Source organism: Doryrhamphus excisus, linkage group LG11 (genome assembly GCF_037039965.1).
Source record: "Doryrhamphus excisus strain RoL-2023G ecotype Guam linkage group LG11, RoL_Dexc_Guam_v1.1, whole genome shotgun sequence".
NCBI classification, from domain to species: domain Eukaryota; kingdom Metazoa; phylum Chordata; class Actinopteri; order Syngnathiformes; family Syngnathidae; genus Doryrhamphus; species Doryrhamphus excisus.
The window spans coordinates 990,465-1,014,943 of NC_136367.1; the positions used below are offsets into that span (position 1 = coordinate 990,465).

At 40.6% G+C, this 24,479-nt stretch overlaps 1 protein-coding gene across 1 annotated transcript; it reads left to right on the forward strand.

Moving 5' to 3' along the window:
- Positions 1-1,793: 1,793 nt before the first annotated feature.
- Positions 1,794-24,444, forward strand: lama4 (laminin, alpha 4). The gene is made up of 40 exons (XM_058068424.2): positions 1,794-2,158; positions 5,751-5,852; positions 6,636-6,763; positions 6,852-6,932; positions 6,994-7,208; positions 7,598-7,698; positions 7,989-8,169; positions 9,444-9,527; positions 9,609-9,760; positions 10,231-10,341; positions 10,477-10,588; positions 10,728-10,892; positions 11,787-11,980; positions 12,682-12,798; positions 12,986-13,134; positions 13,212-13,353; positions 13,417-13,510; positions 13,593-13,709; positions 14,175-14,360; positions 14,483-14,622; positions 14,774-14,938; positions 15,680-15,825; positions 15,914-16,076; positions 16,410-16,543; positions 17,034-17,205; positions 17,749-17,880; positions 17,958-18,100; positions 18,719-18,848; positions 18,929-19,066; positions 19,332-19,465; positions 19,992-20,156; positions 20,251-20,404; positions 20,471-20,628; positions 20,716-20,905; positions 21,537-21,692; positions 21,832-21,991; positions 22,158-22,282; positions 22,454-22,547; positions 22,805-22,924; positions 23,012-24,444. Exons 1-40 carry the CDS (start codon positions 2,054-2,056, stop codon positions 23,155-23,157), a joined length of 5,601 nt encoding a protein of 1,866 aa, XP_057924407.2. The 5' UTR covers positions 1,794-2,053; the 3' UTR covers positions 23,158-24,444.
- Positions 24,445-24,479: the final 35 nt, after the last annotated feature.

Genomic DNA, 24,479 nt, shown 5'->3' on the forward strand with positions numbered 1-24,479 from the left:
TTGACCGGCGCAAGATACATTCATTCATTCATTTTCTACCCTCACGAGGGTCTAGATTGCACGAGATTACTAGATTATGTGTCTGCAACTGTCCATGAAAACAGTACTTAATAGGAGTGTCACAAGATCTTTTATCAAAATATCTCACAAGATTAAAACGTGGGAAGATTTAGGGTTAGGGTCTCTTAGCTGTGAGCCCTGCGCGCTAACCACTCGACCCCCATGCAGCCGCGCATCTCAGGAGCTTGTTGCGCTCAGTGGCAACAAATAATACACAATATGTTGTATTTTATAATTATTTTCTGGTCCTAATCTGTTCCTGCCTAACCCATTTATTATTATTATTATTATTTTTTTAATTGTCCTGTGGCATAATTTAACAAAAAAACTTTACAAAAACACATAAATGAAAAAGTATCCTAATTTTAAAAGAACAAAGTTAAAATATTAAGGGAAAATATAACAAAAAAGTATCATAATATAATATAATATAATAATTTTAGTAGCATAAAGTTGCACTCAACTAACTCAACTTGGTGCAGGACACAGTGTCACCTCTAGAGGGCGGAATTGCCTTTGGTCATTCACTTTCTGCCTTATCATGCTGGTGGTCAAGGGGGCGCTATCCCAGCTCACTTTGTTGAACATGAGAACATGAGTAACATTATAAGTTTTCCTTCATTCTTCATTCTGTTTTTATTTATTATTAACTGATTCATTTATTCATTCAAATTATTCATTTTTTCTCATAATACAGGGTTATTCAAAAAGAATGAAGTCATTTCATGACTCATTGCTTCAGTTTTCTAACATGGTCACGGAATGAGTCAGGGAGTTTGAATGGCCGCCACAGGGTGCTGTCGTCACGCTGTTCCTCTAGCAACGTTGGTCAGACGGTCTTTTGTCTTGGTTTGGCCTGCAGGATCCTCAGACCTCACTGTGTATGATTTCATGCGCCACTAACATCGGATAGCAACAGTGGTAGCTTCCAAGCAATAGCTCTGCTTGTCGAGTTCTGCTTTGTTTTGCTCAGATCAACCAATCAGAGGATGGGAAAAATGCTGACTGCTGATGACTTCATCTGATTAGTTAAAGAAACATTCATCAATTCATTTTCTACCGCTTGTCCTCATGAGGGTCACGGGGGGTGCTGGAGCCTATCCCAGCTGTCTTCGGGGGAGAGGCGGGGTACACCCTGGACTGGTGGCCAGACAATCACAGGGCACATATAGACAAACAACCATTCACACTCACATTCATACCTATGGACAATTTGGAGTGGCTAATTAACCTAGCATGTTTTTGGAATGTGGGAGGAAACCGGAGTACCCGGAGAAAGCCCACGCATGCACGGGGAGAACATGCAAACTCCACGCAGTGAAAGAAAAACTGGAGGAAGTCGGTATCACGTGATGTTGGCGTTTACGTTTTACTGGGCATGCCCCATTGACTATTCTGGTTGATTATAGCGGCGCATGTATACCATTGCTTTCGGAAAGGTCATTCGGAAAAAGAAAAACTCCTCATGTAAACGTGGCTACTGTGTACCAAGTGGGAAATTGTCATATACCCAATGGATGAATCCAATATAAAATATGTCTACCGCTAATACTGACCAAATCCCCAACCTTCATATCAATGGTGAATGTTCCAAAAAGATGCTAAAAGCACAAAGAAAATGGTTGCCATTGTTGCCATAAAGCTGATTGTTGTTGGAAAGACTCGGAGTCGCTCATACGCCTTTCCGTCTATCTTCTCTTGCCCTGCCCTGTCTTTTCCCAGCCTTTCCATCTGTATGTGATTTAGACGCTGGCTCCCCGGAGAGTGGGGGAGGGCAGTTCCACCAAGTGAGAAGAATCAGAGCAGGGAATACGGGAGAGAAAGGGAGGAAGTTCACACAACTATGTTTATTCGAGACGGCCTAGGCCAGGACGAGGCACAGTGACAGATCTGTACGTCTGAGCAGTGGCCTAGCAGAGCACAGCCCAGAGACTGTGGACCGTCTGCAGGGACAGACGCCGTTAGGGAGGACGCAACTGGGCAAACAGAGAACATGGCTAAGTCGGCACGTTACCTCTGCCTTTTTGGCATTCTCTGTGGGATTGCCTATTCATCTTCTGCCGCCAGACTTGGAGAACAGCAACAGACCTTGTTGAAGGTAAGAGCTTTGAGTATTTTGGCCGGTACGCTGTCCTTGCCGGTACTTCTTTGACTTCTAACATCAATGGAATAGCATATGCTGTGTATTTAGTGGATACCGGATGGATGATGATGATAAACACGAGTGGGATGGAACCAAGTTTTGTTGTTTTGGAAGTTGCATAGTTTAGCAGCGGAACCCCAACTTATTTTTGTCCTTGCTGTCAAATTTCCTAATGGCTGCATTTTGAGATCATGAGTATGTCTTTATCAGCACCATAACTAGTATTGACGACTGCCATGCCCCCTTTGCCACACCCCGATGGAAGGAAAACACTAACCAAACATGTCATTTGATTTATTTAATGACATATCATTAATATGACATATCATATTCATGCAAAAAGCCTGGATTACTTGTCAGGTTGAAACAATTTCATATTATTGTTTATTGCTAGGGCAACACGGCGGACGAGTGGTTAGCGCGCAGACCTCACAGCTAGGAGACCAGGGTTCAATTCCACCCTCAGCCACCCTCGGTACATTATTAAAAAAAATATAGTTAGTGGTTAGACAAATATATTTTTTTCAGATTAAAATTAACAAAAAAATATTAGAGCCCTGTAGACATAATAAAACACGACTATAGTCACATTTATACTCTTTTTATTTACAACATATTGCGCAACTGCAGGGTCTTGAGACACATGCTAACTCGCAAACTAGAAAGCTATTGACCTAAACGATAGCTTTCAAGTTATTTCCTTTGTGTGGTAAGCCAAAAACTTACCACTTCCACACGGATAGGGAGGATAACTATTAACAGTTATTTAGCCTTTAACATGAACATGAATCAAACGTAATAATTTTTTCTGGGTGCATGATACCATACAGCATCCATATCAAACTTGCGCGGGCCGCACTAAAATTAAACTTTCATATCAAGACGGGGGGGCTCAAACTAGTGTCCTGCGGGCCACATTTGGGACACCTAGGGACATTTGAGTGACAGACAGACAGGAAGTTGCTTCGGGGTTTTCAGAGTTGAGAGTTCATCTTGTGATATACATGTAGCTGTAGTTGATAGAGTGCTGAGCACCGCTAGAAAGACGCCATTTTTGGCAACATACATTCTCCAGCGTGGAAAGGTCATCCAAGGATGGCTCATGTGTTGCCCCATTAGATTTGCGGAGGTAGTTTGTTTCCAAAGATGGACATAAGAAAACATTTCTTCCTCACAGAGTGTCCCATGAGGATTTATTTACTCCGACTCACTCCCACAGATGTGCTGTGTTAAGATGACCTTCTCGTGACCCCAAATATTTCCCTTTTGAAGACTCGGAGCGGAAGTTAGCCTGAATCAGCTCAGAGTCTAACCCCAGCTTCAAAGGACGACGGGGGTCAGTTCTCTCCATTCGGTTGTGAGATTTAATCATGAAGATGGTATGGTTTCATCCGTGAGAGTCGAGAACTGTGGATTTCCAGTTAAAGAACAGTACAAATTGAGGAAAGATGCGGTCTTCAGGTCTGTTGCTACACAAGACTAAGCTGTCGGTTGCGGAGGCGTCACATTTCATCAGACGGGGCAGCGAGAGGGCATGGCCGCCGAAGCCCAGCAAGGGTGTTGACTTGGAGGAGCACTCCTTCGAGGAGACAAGTCATGCTTTTGTGTTTGAAAATATCGCACACAGAGAGCGTCGGGAAATACCCAATTAGCATACAGACTGCAAAAGGAACTTGAACAATCGAAAGACTATATGACTTGCTGAACGCCATCTTTGTTGGCCTCCACGGTGGGAGGAACGGAGAAATACTTGCAACGACGGGCGTGCTCAGTGTGGGTCATGGTCCACCAAAGTCTACAACTACACACGGACTTAGTTTTCATTTTTTAGGGATTCAATTGTCTTGCAAGCAGCTTAGGGGGCTTGGTAGGGATGTTATGAGGAAACACACAAAGGAAAGGGATCAAGCAAGCATAGACGCTCATAACGTTCTCCACAAAAGTGAATGAAAATATTAATACAATAAACATAAACAGCAGAACAATCCAACACGTAGATCACACAATACACTACACGATACACTACACAACACAACACATTACACAACACACTACACAATACAATACACAACACACTACACACTACACAATACACTACACAACACACTAATCAACACACTACGCAATACACTACACAATACATTACACAACACAATACACTACACAACACTCTAATCAACACACAACAATTAGGTTGGGGCAAAGTTATGATATTTACAAGAATAAAGTCACAATATGATGGAAATAATTATTATATAAATATTTTATTCTAAATATAATTAAAAAAATAATATTATAAATACAATATACACATACAATGTAAGAAGAAAGTTGAACTAGCTGGAAAATTAAAAAAAACAAAGCAAAAGAAACGAAATGGAAAAAACAGCTTTCATTTTACTGTAGGTATGAATGTGAGTGTGAATGGTTGTTTGTCTATATGTGCCCTGTGATTGGCTGGCCACCAGTCCAGGGTGTACCCTGCCTCTCAGCCAAGACAAGTGGAATAGGCTCCAGCATACCCGCAACCTATATAGTTAAGCGGTATAGTGAACGGATGGATGGAGGTTAAATCCCCCAAAGTTTGGGCCTGCATTGCAAAAATAATATATAATATGTATGGAGGGTATGTGTTCTGAGTGTGTATGGAAAAGGCATGCTTATCCCCAATTTGGACCTCTATGATACATATATGATACATATATGATACATATATGATACATATATGATACATATATGATACATATATGATACATATATGATACATATATGATACATATATGATACATATATGATACATATATGATACATATATGATACATATATGATACATATATGATACATATATGATACATATATGATACATATATGATACATATATGATACATATATGATACATATATGATACATATATGATACATATATGATACATATATGATACATATATGATACATATATGATACATATATGCAAATGTACACAAAAGTAAAGCATGCTACCATGAATATACAGTATCCTGCCAAACCATAAACATGGATCCCTCACAAAAAAATGTCCAAAAAACAAAAAAAATGTCCACACCCTATTAACAGAGTTTTCCCATCAAAGTAGATTAGCATACTTGGCAGTTGTATCATGTTGGATGATATCCATCCCTTACGTCTTGGCCATCTGCTGCATTTCTCATAAACGCTTCAACCCCCTTCATGCATGCTACACAGTCTACGCTCTGCAGCTGTTCTACACGTCAAACGGTCAAACAGCCAAAGTCTCCAGCAGCCTAAAACACCTTTTAGCAGGCTTGGATGGTAAACAGCGAGAAGCGGGGTACACCCTGGACTGGTGGCCAGCCAATCCCAGGGCACATATAGACAAACAACCATTCACACTCACATTCATACCTATGGACAAATTGGAGTGGCCAATTAGCCTAGCATGTTTTTGGAATGTGGGAGGAAACCAGAGTACCAGTACAGAGAAACCCATCACTGCCATTTTGACATGATGCATTCTTATATCTGATTGAATTTGATTGGTCTCTCATCAGGTTTGCGCTAAGGGATTTTTCCTCAGCGAGCAAAACAAATGCTTGCCATGTAACTGCAAAGGACATGCAGATCACTGTGAGGACATCACGGGCATTTGTAGCGTAAGTTTGTCTTAAAAATTACTTTGAATATTGCACAGTATTCCCTTAAATAATTAATTGGGTTAATTGGTTCTGACGCGCTCAGTGAAAGTATGTTTCCTTATTTATAAGTATAATATTTTCTAGTTAGAGCATAGAAAACTAGACATGAAATAACACCCCTATAGTCACCTTTAAACTCCTATTACCCGACATAGTATTTGTATTTTACTTAATTTAGCTATTTTAAATATAATATTTTGTGGTTAGAGCACAGAAAACCTGCTTAGTACCTTCTAAATATGCTTTTTAACATTATTAGAGCTCTCTAGACATGAAATAACACCCCTATAGTCACCTTTAAACTCCTATTACCCAACATAGTATTTGTATTTTACTTCATTTCGCTATTTTAAATATAATATTTTCTAGTGAGAGCACAGAAAACCTGCTTAGTACCTTCTAAATACGCTTTTTAACATTATTAGAGCTCTCCAGACATGAAATAACACCCCTATGGTCACCTTTAAACTCCTATTACCCGACATAACATTTCTATTTTACTTCATTTAGCTATTTTTAATATATTTTCTAGTTAGAGCACAGAAAACCCGCCTAATACCTTCTAAATACGCTTTTTAACATTATTAGAGGTCTCCAGACATGAAATAACACCCCTATGGTCACCTTTAAACACCTATTACCCAACATAGTATTTGTATTTTACTTCATTTAGCCATTTCAATGCTTGAAAATGTACTTTAATTAGCAGATTTCTAATTTGTTGACCTTTCTCTCCTTCAGAATTGCAAGGATCATAGCACTGGTGATTTCTGTGAAATGTGTGAAGATGGCTACATGCTGGCACCTAGTCAGGGTGGACGCCACAGCTGCCAACCCTGCGCCTGCCCCCTTCCTGTGCCCTCCAATAAGTAAGGAGAAGTTGTTGCTCTTTTTCTGTGACAAGAACGTTACATCGTGGAAAAGCAATATCTAATATACTCTACTGCGTCTCACCAGTTTTGCAGTATATTGCGACAGACAAGGTGACATTCAACGCTGCAAATGCAAGGAGGGCTATGCTGGACATTCCTGTGAGAGGTGAGCTCTAAGGTGGCCAGAACATTCCGTAGTGATGACAGTGACTATTTTTGTCTTCCAGGTGTGCACCGGGTTATTATGGGATGCCGATGTCAATCGGTGGTTCCTGCAAGCGATGCAACTGTAACGACAACTCCGACCCAAACCTGATCTTCAATTGGTGCCACAACGTGACAGGCCACTGCCAGCACTGCTGGGGCAACACCGGCGGGCCCAATTGTGAGAGATGCGCTCAAGGTTTCTACGGTGATGCCATCGGCGCCAAGAACTGCAGAGGTGGGGGGGCTGGGGGGGCATGAATGTGAAAGCGACTTGGTTTTATTTTAGCGCAAGACAAGCGGCGGTATTATGTTACGTTGTTACAGGCCTATGAAGAGGGGTTACACCTTTTGAAGGAAATATCCTTTTGTTAGCCCACCCATGCCACCCATCCCACCCATGCCACCCATGCCACCCATGCCACCCATGCCACATCCGACATACAATTAGGTCACAACAAGTGGAAATAGCTAATCAATGAATTGTTCTAATTAAAAAGCCAAGGTTATCATGCAACTGAAACTATCTGTGAGGCTTTCCAGCGCTAAAAATAACTCTTTCCCCACATGCCTGTGACATCATGTGACCTCTGACACAATGGCGTATGCGTCTTGTGTCCATCCTAGCGTGCGAGTGCAATCGATGTGGTACATCCTCGTGCGATGACAGGACAGGAGTGTGTCACTGCAAACCGGGCGTCACCGGGTCACTATGTGACCGCTGTGAGGTAAGGAAATACTCCACCAGCTAGATAGATAGATAAATAATAGATAGAGAGATAGATAGATACATAGATATATAGATACTAGATAGATACTAGATAGATAGATAGATACTAGATAGATACAGCGTATTTCCATGATGTTTCTTAATGTTACTTCTTACAGTTTTTCCGTGGTGATGTCCGTGGGAACAAAATGCAAATATCCTTTTCCTGTTTTTGTTCGGTTGCCGTGACGACATAAACAAGTGACTTACTGGGCCCTAACATTGTTTTTTTTTCTCCGTCTGCTATAGGAGGGATACTCAGGTTTCTCCAGCTGTCAGGGCTGTCAGAGATGTGAATGCGGGCCAGCTTCCCTTCGTCCCACCTGCCATCCACTCACTCACAGCTGTCTGTGCCGCCCGGGTGCCGGGGGTCGTTACTGTGAGAGGTGTCTCCCGGGCTTTTGGGATTATAACCCCTCTGGCTGCAGGCGTAAGTCAGCCAGTCATCATACAGAATGACGACTGTTCTCATGGATTTGCTCCCAGTCCACTACGCATACAAAATGTATTTCCTGTGAATAATGCAGTAACTTCAATTCTGGTACCGTTCCATAAAATGGTATGGATTCATTCAAACAGTATCTCATCTTCAAAAATCTTACATTAATCAGGTCTGTGTTGCCATGGGAAGGTAATCTGCCCACAGCTTTCGGAATGATGAGTAACGCTATTAGCAACGGCGCTGTTTCTTTAACCAATCAGATTTCAGATTTAGATTCACTCAACAGGGCCAGCTAGCTGGCCGACATTTTTCCGACCCTCTAATTGGTTGATCAGGGAAAAACTCTTTGATGAATAGTCTGTAGCAATGTGTAGCAAACATTTAAAAACATTTACCACTATCATGCTAGGTGTTAGCATTTTAACGTTAGCATGTTAGCATTATTCATATACTTGCATTTTCTAGCTATTTTCATAGGTAGACACATTTAAAAACATTTACCACTATTATGCTAGGTGTTAGCATGTTAACGTTAGCATGTTAGCATTACTCATATACTAGCATTTTCTGACTATTTTCATGGTTAGACGCATTTAAAAACATTTACCACTATCATGCTAGGCATTAGCATGCTAACGTTAGCATGTTAGCATTACACATATACTTGCATTTTCTGGCTATTTTCATAGGTAGACACATTTAAAAACATTTACCACTATTATGCTAGGTGTTAGCATGTTAACGTTAGCATGTTAGCATTACACATATACTTGCATTTTCTGGCTATTTTCATAGGTAGACACATTTAAAAACATTTACCACTATCATGCTAGGCATTAGCATGCTAACGTTAGCATGTTAGCATTACACATATACTTGCATTTTCTGGCTATTTTCATGGGTAGACACATTTAAAAACATTTACCACTATCATGCTAGGTGTTTGCATGTTAACATTAGCATGTTAGCATTACTAGTATACTAGCATTTTGTAACCCAAGTGAAATTGGTAATATAATTTATTTATATATGCTTGTATACTATATATTTTAGTATTATTTTTACATTATATGTTTTATATTATATTAAATATAATAATATTAAATAATATTAAATATTATATTTTTAATATATATTTTTTTCCCTCATCCACAGCAGCTGTGGACCTCTGATGAAACACTCTCCCACACAAAAAGCTTTACTGACTTATTGCTAATGTTTATCATGCTAATGTTTATAATGTGTGTTGATTATTTGGCCAGGGTGTGACTGTGAGAGCAATCACTGTGATATGCACACCGGAGAGTGCCTACCAGAGCCTGCGACAGTTAACCTGTGCAACATCAGTAAGATGTTTACACGACCGCACCAGCAAATCTCATCATGCAAATGAAACATACTTACTGAAGTGGTGTAAATGTCTTCAGGTTGTGATGAATGCATCTGGCATGTCATCGGAGACCTGCGGCTGTCCAACAAAACACTGGACCATTTGAGGGTTGGGGTGTTGAACATCTCAACCGGGGCTGCTGTTAACGACAGAGTCAAATACTATAATTATACTGCTCATCACCTACAGGTAGATATAACAATATTTACAGTAAGAAACATTATTATATTCCCTGGGTAGTATACTTTTTGGTTAGCGTATGGTATATTTTCATGTTATTAATACAACATGTGAGGGCAACTTTGTTTTTAATGTATTTTTATTACAAAACGTCCTGGTTAGCAGCCTATTAGCATGCTAAAACTGTTGCCGTATGTTACCACATAACACATTCTCACAGTTTTACATGCATAAATTAATTCTAAAAGCATATAAATGACAAAAGAAAGGGATAAATGAACATTTAAGATTAATTTTATCAAAACATAACAGATTCATTGGATTTGGTTTCATTTCAATCAGTTTAGAGTATGTTTCAGTTAGAGTCGGACCTTCTAGAATGGATTCATGACACTAACCAAGGTTCCGCTGTATCTTAGAATATTCTAGATTACATCATGTCGAATTGTAAGAGTGCTGAATGTCTGTGTGTATTTCAGAACCAGTTTCAAAGCTGGAGGAACAAGTTGTCTGGAATAAAGGCTGAAGCTGAGGCAGTGGAAGATTCCACCCAGGACGTGGTATCATACATCGAACAGCTTAGCGAAGCGGTTAGTGAATGATTTCATACTCCCTGACATAATTCAGGGTCCCTGATCTGTTGCATCAACTATATTATACGCTATATACGATATATACATATATGCCATATATAAATAAATGTTCACCCTCATTGTGTTTGGTAGGAAGGCACGGTGAAGTCTTTGGGAAGCGATCTGGACAAGAACACAATGCAGACCTTAACACTGGCTGAAAACTTCAGCAAAAATCTCAGCGACCTCAACACCCGCATTGAAGGTACCATATCACCCAGCTCCCATGGTTGGCTTTCCACACATAACACACAAACGCCTTCCCTCCATTATCACCTCCCATTATAGTCTACTGTGCTAGCCGACACCGGATAAACCTTGCTTGTTTATGTTACGGTCTACAGACATGATCCATGAATGGGAGCTGTATAGTGTTTACCAGGAAGTGGATCCGGAGGTGGTCAGAAGAAACACAGATGAAGCCTTGAGTATTGTGAGCGACATGAGGAAACTCGACTTGTCTGCACAAGGACCCATCACCATCGAAGAGTCAACAGAAGCCCACGACTGTAAGGAGACAAAAATGGCCAACCTTTGTAATCACAATGAAATCACATACAGCTAGCATTTAACATGTCTTGTTAGGAATGGAATATTTTCTTGTGCTATTAACAAGCATTCAACATGTCTTGTTAGGAATGGAATATTTTCCTGTGCTATTAACAAGCATTCAACATGTCTTGTTAGGAATGGAATATTTTCTTCTGCTATTAACAAGCATTCAACATGTCTTGTTAGGAATGGTATATCTTCTTCTGCTATTAACAAGCATTCAACATGTCTTGTTAGGAATGGAATATTTTCTTCTGCTATTAACAAGCATTTAACATGTCTTGTTAGGAATGGAATATTTTCTTGTGCTATTAACAAGCATTCAACATGTCCTGTTAGGAATGGAATATTTTCTTGTGCTATTAACAGGCATTCAACATGTCTTGTTAGCAATGGAATATTTTCTTGTGCTATTAACAAGCATTCAACATGTCTTGTTAGGAATTGAATATTTTTTTGTGCTATTAACAAGCATTCAATATGTCTTGTTAGGAGTGGAATATTTTTCTTTCCCCTATTAACATTGTCTTCAACATATCTTGTTCAAAGCAGAGGGAAATTATTCCATTCCTAACACAAACATCAAAACAGATCATATCAATAAAGATGCAAGCATCTTACTGTACTTTAAAAAAGTAATGAGTTATGGTTACTTCTCCCATAATGTACATTGGACATGTACATTTTTACCATGTCTGTACGTCTTCTCACTAGAGTCCTCCTCACTCGCCATCTCTCGCTATGTTGTATCTACCACCAGATGGCTGCACCAAATAATGCTTTGACACACATTGTGCCAACCCAACGTTTGTACTGTACTGTACTGTACCTGACCCCTGTTCTATTTACAGTGCTAAGGCGTATTCGTCAGCTGGAGAAGAAGTCATTGATCACACACGGCCATCTCCCCCCACTCAAGTCGGCTTTGTCCAACTTCACCACAAAGCTGTCTGACGCGCAGTCCTTCCTGCAGAAAGCTGCCAGAACAATTGAGGAGACACAGGAAAGGAACGGAGCCAGCATCCTTAAATTCCAGAGGAATGAGGTGCTTTCCCATGACCTTCAGTGTACTACTGAATCTTTCTATTCTCTCGTCTCTCCCGGCCTTTTCCTCCTACGTATTTCATTCACTGATCTGTCCAGCCAACGTTGCACACTGTGGGTCTTTTCTCGTATACACTTGGCTTGCAGACACATATTTGTGTATCCGGAGTGTCTTTCCACACATCATATTCGAAATTACTCAATTACTCTTTTACGTTCCCAACATAGGAATGGAATACGGAATATCTAGCTCAAATCAGAGAAAATATATTTAATTCCTAGAAAAACAGTGCTTATTTTGTTATGCTATCATAGTTTCATATAAAAGAAAATTGTTGTTAGGAATGGAATGTTTTTCTTTTCTGCTATTAACAAGCCTTCAACATGTCTCAGGAATGGAATATTTTTCATCTGCTATTAACAAGCCTATATGCCAATGCTATTAACAAGGAAAATATTCCATTCTTAACACAAATGTTGGGGAAAATATTCCATATTGTATTCTTACCACGAATGGAATATTTTCCTTCTGCTTTGAACAAGACATGTTGAAGGCTTGTTAATAGCAGAAGAAAAATATTCCATTCTTAACAAGATGTTGAAGGCTATTCAAAGCTGAAGGAAAATATTCCATATTTTCAAATGCATCAAATGTTCTTGTTCTTGGAATGTTTACAATTTTCCATGTTGATTGTCCTTCAGGCCAAGCAGCAGAGAATGACAACAGAGCTCACAGCAATCGGCAACACGACAGAAAACGCCAAAGAGCTGATTTCTCAATCGGAAGAGACTGTGGCTGAAGTGGATATGTTGGTGCAGGTATGACTGCTCAGGCAAAAAGGACAAAATAATATTATGTGATGTTCAAATAAAATGACTTTTTACTTCGGTTCAAGTATATTTAAATACTGTACTGTGACTTCTTAGCTTCTTCTTTGGTTTGTTAAATCAATGAGTGCTCATATGTGTATATATAACCCAGTCTTGGCTTTTCTTTTTTGGACAGAATAGTTCACATTACCATGCTGCAATTGACGGCGCTGGGCAAAAGCTGATAGAGAAGATGGAGCAACTCTCATTGGCCGATGTAGACTTGGTTCAGAGGGCAGATGAGCATGCTCAGGATCTGGAGCGACAAGCCACCAAACTGGAAGAGTAAGAAACGTTTGAGTAATGATGCCTAAAATTGTAATTACACTGAAATATCTGCAAATGTATCTTTTCCACTGCAGCGATCTGAGGGAGAGTGACGCCAATGGCTTCGTGCAGAGGGCCATAAGTGCTGCCAACGTCTACACCAACATCATGAAGTACATCAGCGACGCCAACATCACGTCACTCACCACCTTGAATCTATCCCACATAGCAGATGATGTAAGAACACGGAACACGCAGAAGTTTATTCTTGCATTGACCGTCTTGTGTTTCATACTTCAGTCGATCTCTGGGATCAACGTGCAGCTTCGGGATCTGGTGGTAAAAAGCGACAATGTTTTCAAGGAATCCGTTTCATTGCATTCTGAGCAAACAGGTTGGCCGCATTCAAACGTTGCTTGCGACCAAAGTATTCTGTAAGATGATTCCCTCATGTTCTCTCTGCATCCCGATTCCAGACGTAAAAGCCGAGGTGATTGACAAGCTGAAATACATTGAGGGGACAAAAGCCACCTTGGAGAAGAACACCAAAAAACTACAAGAAACCGTGTTGGATATTAATGAATTCCAGACAGGTAAGGAAAGAGCGTTGTTGGTTTGCTTGAGTATTTATTAGGGCTGTCAATCATAAGGCGATGACAGCGCTAAGTCATTTATTTCGTTTGTGCAGTTAAAGCTGCTTTGAACAAAGCAAAATTTGTTCTCAATCAGAAATCACTCCACACTCTTTGTTGTGTGGAAATATGGGCTAATAACTATAAAAGCAATCTTCACTCGCTAAATGTACTGCAAAAAAGGCCAGTAAGGATAATTCATAATGCCGCCTACAGAGAACATACTAACTCCTTATTTCTAAAATCACAAATACTTCAACTTGCTGATATAGTTCTTCAAACAGCTAAAATAATGCATAAGGCTAAAAATAAGCAATTAGCTAAAAATGTCATCCAATGCTTCTCTACAAGAGAGGAGAAATATGATCTCAGGGAAGAAGTACACGACCTACAGCACAAATGACGCATCTTCCCCACCCTTTCCAGACAGAACACCACAGCGACTGGAGTATACGCTGAAGGTGGCAGAGGAAACGTATAACCACTCGGCAGAAGTTCTGAAGACCATTACCCCCATCAGTACCAAAGTGGAGGAATGGGCCAACAACCTGAACAACAACAAATACTCTACCACTGCATATGAGCAAGCCATTGTCTCTGCAAAGGAATCAGGTATATTTACTCATATAAGTGTATTTTTGTGACCCAAAGGCCCCCGGGACAGATTTTGGGCACCCCTGGTATAATGTGCTGTGTACATCATTTCCTGAAAAGACCAATCTTTTTCCTGTCAGTGGAGAACCTAAACGTTCTTCTCCCTGAGCTGTTGGAAAAGCTGAAGGCGGTTGAGGACAAGAAGCCGGTAAACAACATAACAGCAAACGTCATGAGAGTCCGAGAGCTGATAGCGCAGGCCAAGAGTGTGGCAAAGAAGGTGAGCGCATCGTTTCCCATTTGGAAACCAGAACAAATGTCCTCATGAGCATTTTCCAGCAACTCCTTTTCAGTCAACAAAAAAGAAGCGCACCTAAGCCGCTGCACAGTCAGTGCTAGTTTATTTTTATTTGACGTCTTCTCCTACTTAGGTTCAAGTGTCAATGAAGTTCAATGGTCAGTCTTCAGTGGAGGTTCATCCTGACACCAACCTGGAAGACCTGAAGACAATGACGTCCATCAGTTTATTTATAAGAGTGGACCCAGACAAGGATCCAATAGAGGACCGTTTCATTTTCTATCTGGGAGACAGGAAGGTATGGACATTATGCATTATTGTGCTGTCTTAATAATGGCTGCAATAATAATGTTAGAATGAAAGAGTTCATACAGTATATACAGTATATACTATATATATAGTATAATACTTACAAACACTGCGGTTTCCTCCCACATTCCAAAAAACATGCTAGGTTAATTGGCCACTCCATAGGTATGAATGTGAGTGTGAATGGTTGTTTGTCTATATGTGCCCTGTGATTGGCTGGCCACCAGTCCAGGGTGTACCCCGCCTCTCGCCCAAAGACAGCTGGGATAGGCTCCAGCACCCCCACGACCCTCGTGAGGATAAGCGATAGAAAATGAATGAACGAATGAATGACACTTACTATGGTACCCATTATGTCATTGGATGCTCATATCACCTCCTACTTCGGTACGTGACAAAATTAAAATTAACTACTTTAATTACTAATTTATTTACTAATTAATTACTTCGGTACATTATTAAAAAAACAAAAAAAAACCTAAACTGTATTATGGAAAGCAGGAAGTGAACAAATGTAACAGTTAGTGATTGTAAAAGTACCAGATGGAGGGGTAGGATTTAATAAGCTTTGCTTCTTCCTACTCCTTTTGGACATGTGGAACTGGGAACTGATTATGGGATGCACTCAATTGTAATCTGATGCATGTTCAAATGAAATAAAACCATTACCATTACCATTACCATTACCATTACCATTCATTCAGTATTGTGTTTACCGCTGCTGCCTTAGGGTCAGAAAGACTACATGGGGCTGGCCATCAAGAATGACAACTTAGTGTACATGTACAACCTTGGTGGCGAATACGTTGAAATCCCTCTCAGTTCAAAACCGGTCAGCCAATGGCCTGCCGTCTTCAACTACGTTAAAGTGGAGAGGTACTGTCGCGACTCACACATGTCATTCAAAGCCAAGTCAAATTCATTTGATTTCACTTTTTTATTTTTTTTTCCCCCCCAATGGCAGGTTGGGTCGACATGGGAAAATATACCTCATCCTCCCCAGCCAAAGCACCACCGATGAACAGAAATTCATTCAGAAGGGTGAAGCCCCAGGCACCGAGTCACTGTTTGACATAGACTCAAAAGATATGGTCTTCTTTGTTGGGGGCGTCCCACCAGATGCTAAGGTATGACTCATTCTAATATGTCAATTTATAAGTATTTACATGTATTTATTAATCCCTTTGCACTTCAGATTTCAGTCTTCAGTCTTATTCTCTCATATTATGTCTACGATTGGGTAATAGTAGTGAAAAGGCAAATATAGGGCTGTTACTTCACGTATAGAGGGCTCTAATGTTAAAAACCACATTAAGAAAGTTGTAAACAGGTTTTATATGCTCTAACTGCAAAAATATTACATTTATTAATAAGTAATACTAATTTGTAGAACTTTAAGAAGGGATTATTACTGTATCTCAATTTCTACCAGATGGTAATGATATTTTCTATCAATCCAGCTCCCTCCCCCACTGAGTCTTGCTCCCTTTGTGGGTTGCATTGAGTTGGCTTCACTGAACAACGATGTCATCAGTCTGTATAATTTCAAAAAAACTCACCAAATGGATGTGGTTGCATCCACGCCATGTTCCAGGTACCTTTATTGCCCTTTGTGTTCTTCATCACTATAACTTTTTGTTGGTTTTTGTAATATTGTTAATATATGCTGTTGCTTGCTTTTTTTTTTTTTAGTTTTCTAGTGAAATTATATTTTTAGTAGGGATGTCCATTATTAGTTAACCGATATCAGCCGATACAGATATGTGTAGCATGACATACCGTATCTCCTGTGGTGGAATGAACACATACAGTATGTGTTGTATAGAGCATTTTTTAATTTTTTTTTAAATATCTGTTTTCATTATTGGGAAAAAAATCTGATACCAATATTGACTGATATCACATTTTTAATGCTGATATCGGTACCGATAATTATTGAACATCCCTAATTTTTTTTTTTTTTGTGCTGCGGGACAATAAAAAAGAGCAATTGGAATTGGTTTGTTCTTCAAAGACATTGCCACTGACAATTTGGGGACATCTGTTATAATCTAAAGGTGTGCATTTTCTTTGTGTTTTTGCAGATACAAGCTGGCCTTCTCCCAGAGTCGTATTGCCAGTTACATGTTTGATGGAAAAGGCTATGCACTGATCAACAATATTGAGCGCAGAGGGAAATTTGGTTATGTGACAAGATTTGATATTTCAGTGCGAACGGTAGCCAACAATGGTGTTCTTTTCATCATGGTCAATGGCGTAAGTGGATGCAAGCACCATTTGTTATTTAAAAATATGTCGTAAATATCAATCCGATGTTTCAAAAATATATTAGCATGTAAGAATATTAACTTTTGCTGGCATAATTTTGGAAGCGGCAAATGGCATGCTGAAATATATAAAACAATTATGTACTGGCGTCACGGCATTAGTGTAACAAGACACCGGCTGATGAGGTGGTCAACCCATTGGAAACGGCAGGTGGTCAGTACTCACTATAACTGTATACTCATGTCATCTTAGGTAGAAGGCGAAAATCATCACACAGCAACTTAACACCCAAAAGGTCACTAAGAAATATATGATACCAGTACCAATATGAGTAAAAAAAAAAATCTGGAAAATCAAATAATGTGACAAGTGGTGCATTTGAAAAGCTAGCTTTGACTGTAATAATAACAGCTGTGGAGTTGGCCTATGCATTTGTTGGCGTCCATTATCGTGTAAAAAATGGATTCTGATGTAATCCTGCAAACAAACATGGATGAGTGAGTCACAACACTTTCCTCTCTTTCTTTCCAGGATAAATTCTTTCTATTAGAAATAAAAGATGGATTCCTGCGCCTCATGTATGACTTTGGCTTCAGCGATGGGCCAAAGCTCTTGGAGAATAACATTCCCAAACTAAAAATAAACGATGCCAGATATCATGAGGTATACTTTTGTCTTTTTATTGGTAAAAAAATACCTTTGATGAATAATTCCCTGATTGTGATTGGGCCCTGACACAGGTGTCAGTCATCTATCATCAGTCAAAGAAGGTTATCCTTCTGGTGGATAAGAGCCATGTTAAATCTATGGAAAATCCAAAAACCACTTTGCCATTCTCCGATATCTACATAGGTGGCGCTCCCTCACACATTCTCCAGTCCAGGTGAGTGCAAGAACATATGGCTTATTTTCTCTTATTATGTCAACTAAATGGGGTAATAAGAGGCTAAAGGTGACTATAGGGGTGCTATTTCATGTCTAGAGGGCTCTAATAATGTTAACAATCATTCATTTCATTCAGTTTCTACTGCTTATCCTCATGAGGGTCACGGGGGGGAGGGGGGGGGGGGTGCTGGAGACTATCCCAGCTGTCTTTGGGCGAGAGGCGGGGTACATCCTGGACTGGTGGCCAGCCAATCACAGGGCACATACAAACAACCATTCACACTCACATTCATACCTATGGACAATTTGGAGTGGCCAATTAACCTAGCATGTTTTTGGAATGTGGGAGGAAACCGGAGTACCCGGACAAAACTCCACACAGAGATGGCCGAGGGTGGAATTGAACTCGGGTCTTCTAGCTGTGAGGCCCTTGTGCTAATCACTCGACCGCTGTGCAGCCCCCTAACTACCAAAATATTCCATTTATCAAGAAGGAATCCTACATCACAAAAGTTCACAGATCACAGTCCGGTCCGGAACCAGTTAACCTGGAAAAATGAGGAATGGCTAAAGTCCATCCATCCATTTTCAAAGGACAATGCATCTGTCATTCCAGGCCTGAGTTGTCCGCTGTGGTCAACCTCAAAGGTTGCGTCAAAGGTTTCCTGTTCCAAAAGAAAGACTTCAACCTGTTAGAGGAGCCTGGCACCATCGGCATCAGCAGCGGCTGCCCTGAGGAGTCTTTCGTAAGTATAACATTTCAACCTCTTTCCATATTAACCAACGATATGACATAACATAGTCATCCCTCATGACTGTCTCGCAGGCATCACACAAAGCCTATTTCACGGGTGAGAGCTACCTCGGATCTTCTGCAAAGATTTCCCCGTTTGACAATTTTGAAGGAGGGCTCAACTTTAAAACGTTACAACCCAATGGACTCCTGCTGTACCACGAGGAAGGGGTAGGAACACACTGCCGAAAAAGGTCCTCAATCAATACGGTTGTCTTTTGAGTCATAAACATATGCTGCTGGGCCACATAGTAAAAGATGAAAAGATGCAAACGCCACTTTATATATGTCATGTTTAAGTCATCTTTTAGCTGAGGCGTTTGTAGTGTTACCATAGCAACACATATACAACCCAGTAAAAAGCCTTCTTTTCTGCATTACTGCGTTTATCGTCATGCTTTCTGTTAAATAACCTCACATTTTCCCCTCACTTTAGCCTGATGAATTCAGCATTTCCCTTGAAAATGGAGCAGTGGTGATGAACACGCGTGGAACAAGAGTTAAATCCCACAAGAAACAGTACAACGACGGAAGGACTCACTTCTTACTGGCTTCGGTCAACCCCACAACGTGAGCGTTTTATGTCACTTCCACGTAACGCCTTGGTTTTTAATCAGTATTCTGCTACTCAGCTACGTTACCATGTCAAAAGAAAAGATATTTGGTTACAATCAAACTACACACCGCATGTATGCAGCATAGAAAATGGATGGATGGCGCTGCAATACTGCCGGAGGGAAGCCGACGTCATTGCAGCGGCCATTACCAGAAAACTTCTGTTTATTTCATTTTAAACTCATACTGTTACGTGGTTATATTTCTCAGGTATACCTTTTGACTGTTAAGCTGCTGTGTGATGAGTTGAGTGTCCTTTGCAATAAGACACCATGAGACTGTTATACTTTTATATATAATAATATCCAGTAGGTGAGTGCACTGGTACCTCAGCTGTTTTGTTGGATTGATTAGCATTTATTTTTTACTTGTGGGTGCAACAGTAGCTCGGTCCCAAGATAGGGTCCTGGTCTAAGGACAAAGATAAATAGCAGCTGGTTGTTGGACAGATGCTAATCTATTTCTGGACTCTTTGCTTAAGGTATTTATTGTTGGTGGACGATAAAGACAAGCAGGAGAAGAAACGCCCTTCATCAAGTACGACGTCCTCCTCAGCTTCTACTCCAAAGAGCTTCTACTATGGGGGGTCACCAAGCAGCAGCTTCAAGAACTTCACAGGCTGCATCAGCTATGCCTACATAAACAGGTAGGTCATCCTGACCTTGGTCATCGTCTTTTTGTCTTAATATTTTGTCTATTTTCACGGCATGACTTTGGCTTTATCCCGGCTTTTCATGCAGACAAGACCGGGACATCGAGCCGGAGGACTTTCAGCGCTACACGACCAATGTCCAGACTTTCCTGCAAGACTGCCCTGTGGAAAAGCCTCCCGCTGCTCTGTCATCAAGACTGAGGGATGACAAACCCAAAGTCAAACAGAGGCAATCGCAAAAGGTACCGCCATGAGCTGTCTTCGTATCGTTGGTGGCCGATATTGACGGTAAATACTTGCCGGCTTAGGTTAGCAGAGACGAGTCCAGCCAGAAATCCCTGAACCTGAACACCGCTCCCTGCCAACTTCCCTCAAATCCCAAAGCAGCACAGCGCGCCTATCAATACGGCAACTTCGCCAACAGTCGGCAACACTACACACGACTCCCGCCATTGTTTTCTGAGAGGTAAGTCTTTATTCTTTAGAGGTAGTCCTTAGTCCTTGCCATGATGACACTACATCATCACGTTACATCGCTATCTTTTCCTCCAAGGGCCAACTTTTCTTTGTCCCTAAAGACCACGACGTCATTTGGCCTCATTTTCTATGTATCTGACGACCAAGAAAAAAACTTCATGGCTCTGTTCCTGGCCGACGGTAAGCTTGTGTACACCTTCAGTGTAGGAGATGAGCGAGTCGAAATCTGGAGCGAGGACAGTTGCAACAACGGAGCCTGGCATGATGTAAGTTCATCTGTCAATCACCTTAAATGGTCATTTTCCATTTTCATGTATCATTTAGAGTCTTGAACCAGTCATTCTGTGCTATATATATCACTATATTGACACTTACTATGGTACGCATTATGGCATTGGATACTCATATCACCTCGTATTTCGGTACGAGGTACATTATTTAAAAAAAAGCCAAAAAAAAAAACTTAAACTGTATTATGGAAAGCAGGAAGTGAACAAATGTAACAGTTACTGATTGTAAAAGTACCAGATGGAGGGGTAGGATTTAATAAGCTTTGCTTCTTCCTACTCCTTTTGCTCTAATTTTATGAGAATAAAGTCAACACATGAAAGTGAAAAAAGTCGTATTCTCACGACAAAAAAATGCAATTTTACAAGAATAAACTGGAAATATTATGACAAAAAGTAATAATAAAGTAATGTTATAATGTTTTTTTAAAGCTGTGAGGCCTGTGTGCTAACCACTCAACCGCCGTGCAGCTGAGAATAAAGTCATAATATATATAAAAAAAACAAAGTCTACAAAGATTATTTAGGAAGAAACTTGAAATATTGGGGGGGGGGGCATAAGTGAAAAAATATTTAATATTTACATAGTTCTCCTGCTCTCTCCCTGAAGGTCATTTTCATCCGTGATGGGAATATGGGAAAATTGATCATCCATGGGCACACAGCGCTGGAAGACAGAGTGGAAGGCGACGTTGTCCCCTTGCGTGTCAGCAGTCCCCTCTATTTTGGAGGGGTGCCTCCAGAGCGAGCGCAGAAAAATATTCAGGTATGGAGTCCAGAAAAGTTGTATTAACAGGAGCCGGAAATGGGAAGCTGATTGAAACGGCCATCATGAAACTGGAGAAGTGGACCGGAGCGTTGATTTCCTGAGGCTGACGTGTGGTATTCTTTCTATTCCCTTTTAGAGAAAGTCACTCAACAGCTTTTCTGGTTGTCTGAAGAACATCCAGCTGAACGGACGCTGGTTGTCGTCAGTGGATGAGACATTTGGGGTCGCTCCGTGTTTTGAAGGACTCACTGAACCAGGAACATTCTTCGCAGAGGAAGGAGGCTACATACTTTTGGGTAACGTTCTTTGAGATGTTTAAAATGGCTAACTTCATTCTCAGGATGTTTGCTTCTCATAAAAACACAAGGTCTGAACGCCAAAGTGATAGCCTTTCGGGGTCGATAATGCTAGGAGTCCACCAAAATATCGAGCTTACTCAAATTCTTTCCTTCCCTCCCTTAGATACATTCGACCTGGGACCTCGATTTGAGCTGGCGATGGAGGTGCGACCCCGTGTAGCAAACGGTGTGCTTCTCCACGTGCCCATCGCAGACGGCTATTTCACCATGTACATCCATGAAGGAGCAGTAAGTTTACAGTATATACAGAACATTATCCCTGCAACTATGCATTCACAACTATTTTAGTATTTGAATCATTGTTTTTTGGGTTAAAAATGTACATAAAAATGTACATTTCTGAATACTTGCTAGTATATGGATGGGAAACATGTTACTGAATACTGTTGTGTTTTCCAGGTGGTGGTGATTTCAAGTGATGGGACACGTGAGTTATTCACCAGAGTTGCTCCAAAAGGTGGTCTGTGTGCCGGCAATTGGCACAGAATCACTGGTGAATATCCTTTTTTTTTTTTTTTTTTTTACAGTTTTACCACACATTTTTTACTGAAGTAGTCTTGAATATTAGCTGTACACATTTGGGGCATTTAAAGAAGAATTAAAGAAGAGTCTCGCGTTTAGGCCAGCAGAGAAGGCTTTGCTGGCTCTGACAGCTTTAACTCTTGCGTGTTCTTGGCAGTATTGCTAGCCATGACCCTCAATATTTGCTGCTCTGTCCTCATTGGTCACCTCTGTCTTGTGTGTGTACAGTGATGAGCGATACCAACATTCTGGAGTTGGAAGTGGACGATGAGGTCAGCCGTGTGGATGGATTTTTGAATCTTCACTCCGCAATCGCCGGAAAGCCGATCTTCATCGGCGGAGCTCCGGGTGGGCCATCACTTTTGCTTCTTGATGTGGTAAAAGTACATGTTTGGGATTCTTCTAAGCATTTCTATATCTCTGTCCGCCTCTCAGGCCTCCGTCTGTCAGACCAACGTGGAACCAAGGAGCCGTACGTCGGCTGCATCAGGAACATGATGATCAACAAGAGCAGGGTCGGCTTCAGCGAAGCAGCTTTGATCAGCGGGGCAGTCGGTGTAGGGGCCTGTCCAGCTGTGTAATCATCAGCTCACGCCCACGACTATTCCCACTACAGCAACCATTACCATTAGCCTTTTATATTTACTCTTTGTATGGTATATGTTTCATGCTACATGTATAACTAAGGTCAAATTTGAAAAAAACAACCAAAAACTAATAAATCCAACTAAGACCCAATGGGGAAAAAGGTCTCTGTAGGGAATAAAAACTGTTAATAATGTTATAATGTACTCATCAACTTTACATAAAAATACAGAACATTTCACACCCACCCTGCGTGGCGATTCATCCTTTCATTTCTCATTCTAACACAGGGGGTCGGCAACCCAAAATGTTGAAAGAGGGACAAATTTTGCTTTGTTCAATATTGAAATATTTCTGGCCATCTTATGTTGTATATTTATAATATGAGGTTTCCAGCTCATATTTTCATCTATTGTCCACCCTGATAATATCCCTAAGTATCTACCTAACCAACGTAGCTATCCTGGTGTTAACTTGTCAGGTAGGTAGGTAGATAGATGAATAAAGTATCGACCTAACCAACGTAGCTATCCTGGTGTTTAACTTGTCAGGTAGGTAGGTAGATAGATGAATAAAGTATCGACCTAACCAACGTGTTAACTTGTCAGTGTTATTATTCAGCTCCGAACCGTAGTAAGATGGCGACTTGACTTGCTACTTGTTGCTTCCAACCAACTTTATTTAAACATTCCAGCCCCGAGGCATTTCACGCCGACGAACTTCCTGGTTCAAAGGTCATGAAAGTCCACCCTACATAGCTGTCCAAGGCAAATGCCTGTAACACTCGGACCCGAGAAACAAAACACAATAATATCCCTAAGTGTCATTCCAAATATATAGTGACAAAAATCAGAAACCACTTTATAAAAACAACCACTTTGTTACTAAATATGTGCCTATGACAGGATTGTGTTCTTACCCGTTTAATGTGACTTCTGTTTTCGGACATGACTGGTCAGCTTCTCGACATCGGGCATGTAAGATGAATGCAATAATTCAGTCCAAGAAACGTTTAATCTTCTGTTCTCCTCAGTTATTTTTCTCTTTTTCCCTTTGGGATCCATGGCCCATCACACAGCCGCCGGTTTGTTTACAACAGCCCCCTTCCTGGCATCCCGCCCTACTGATAGAAACGTGTGTCGCAGGCTATGACGTAAATCTTCCGTGACAGAAATGTTGAAATTTAATATTTACTCCACACATTTTTACAGCATCGGAAAACGTTAAGAATGTTTGTGTCATGTTTGTTCAGAAACCATATTAAAAAAAATGTATATTTCTCTCCCCCATCTTTTTCTATTTTCAAACATTTTTCAAA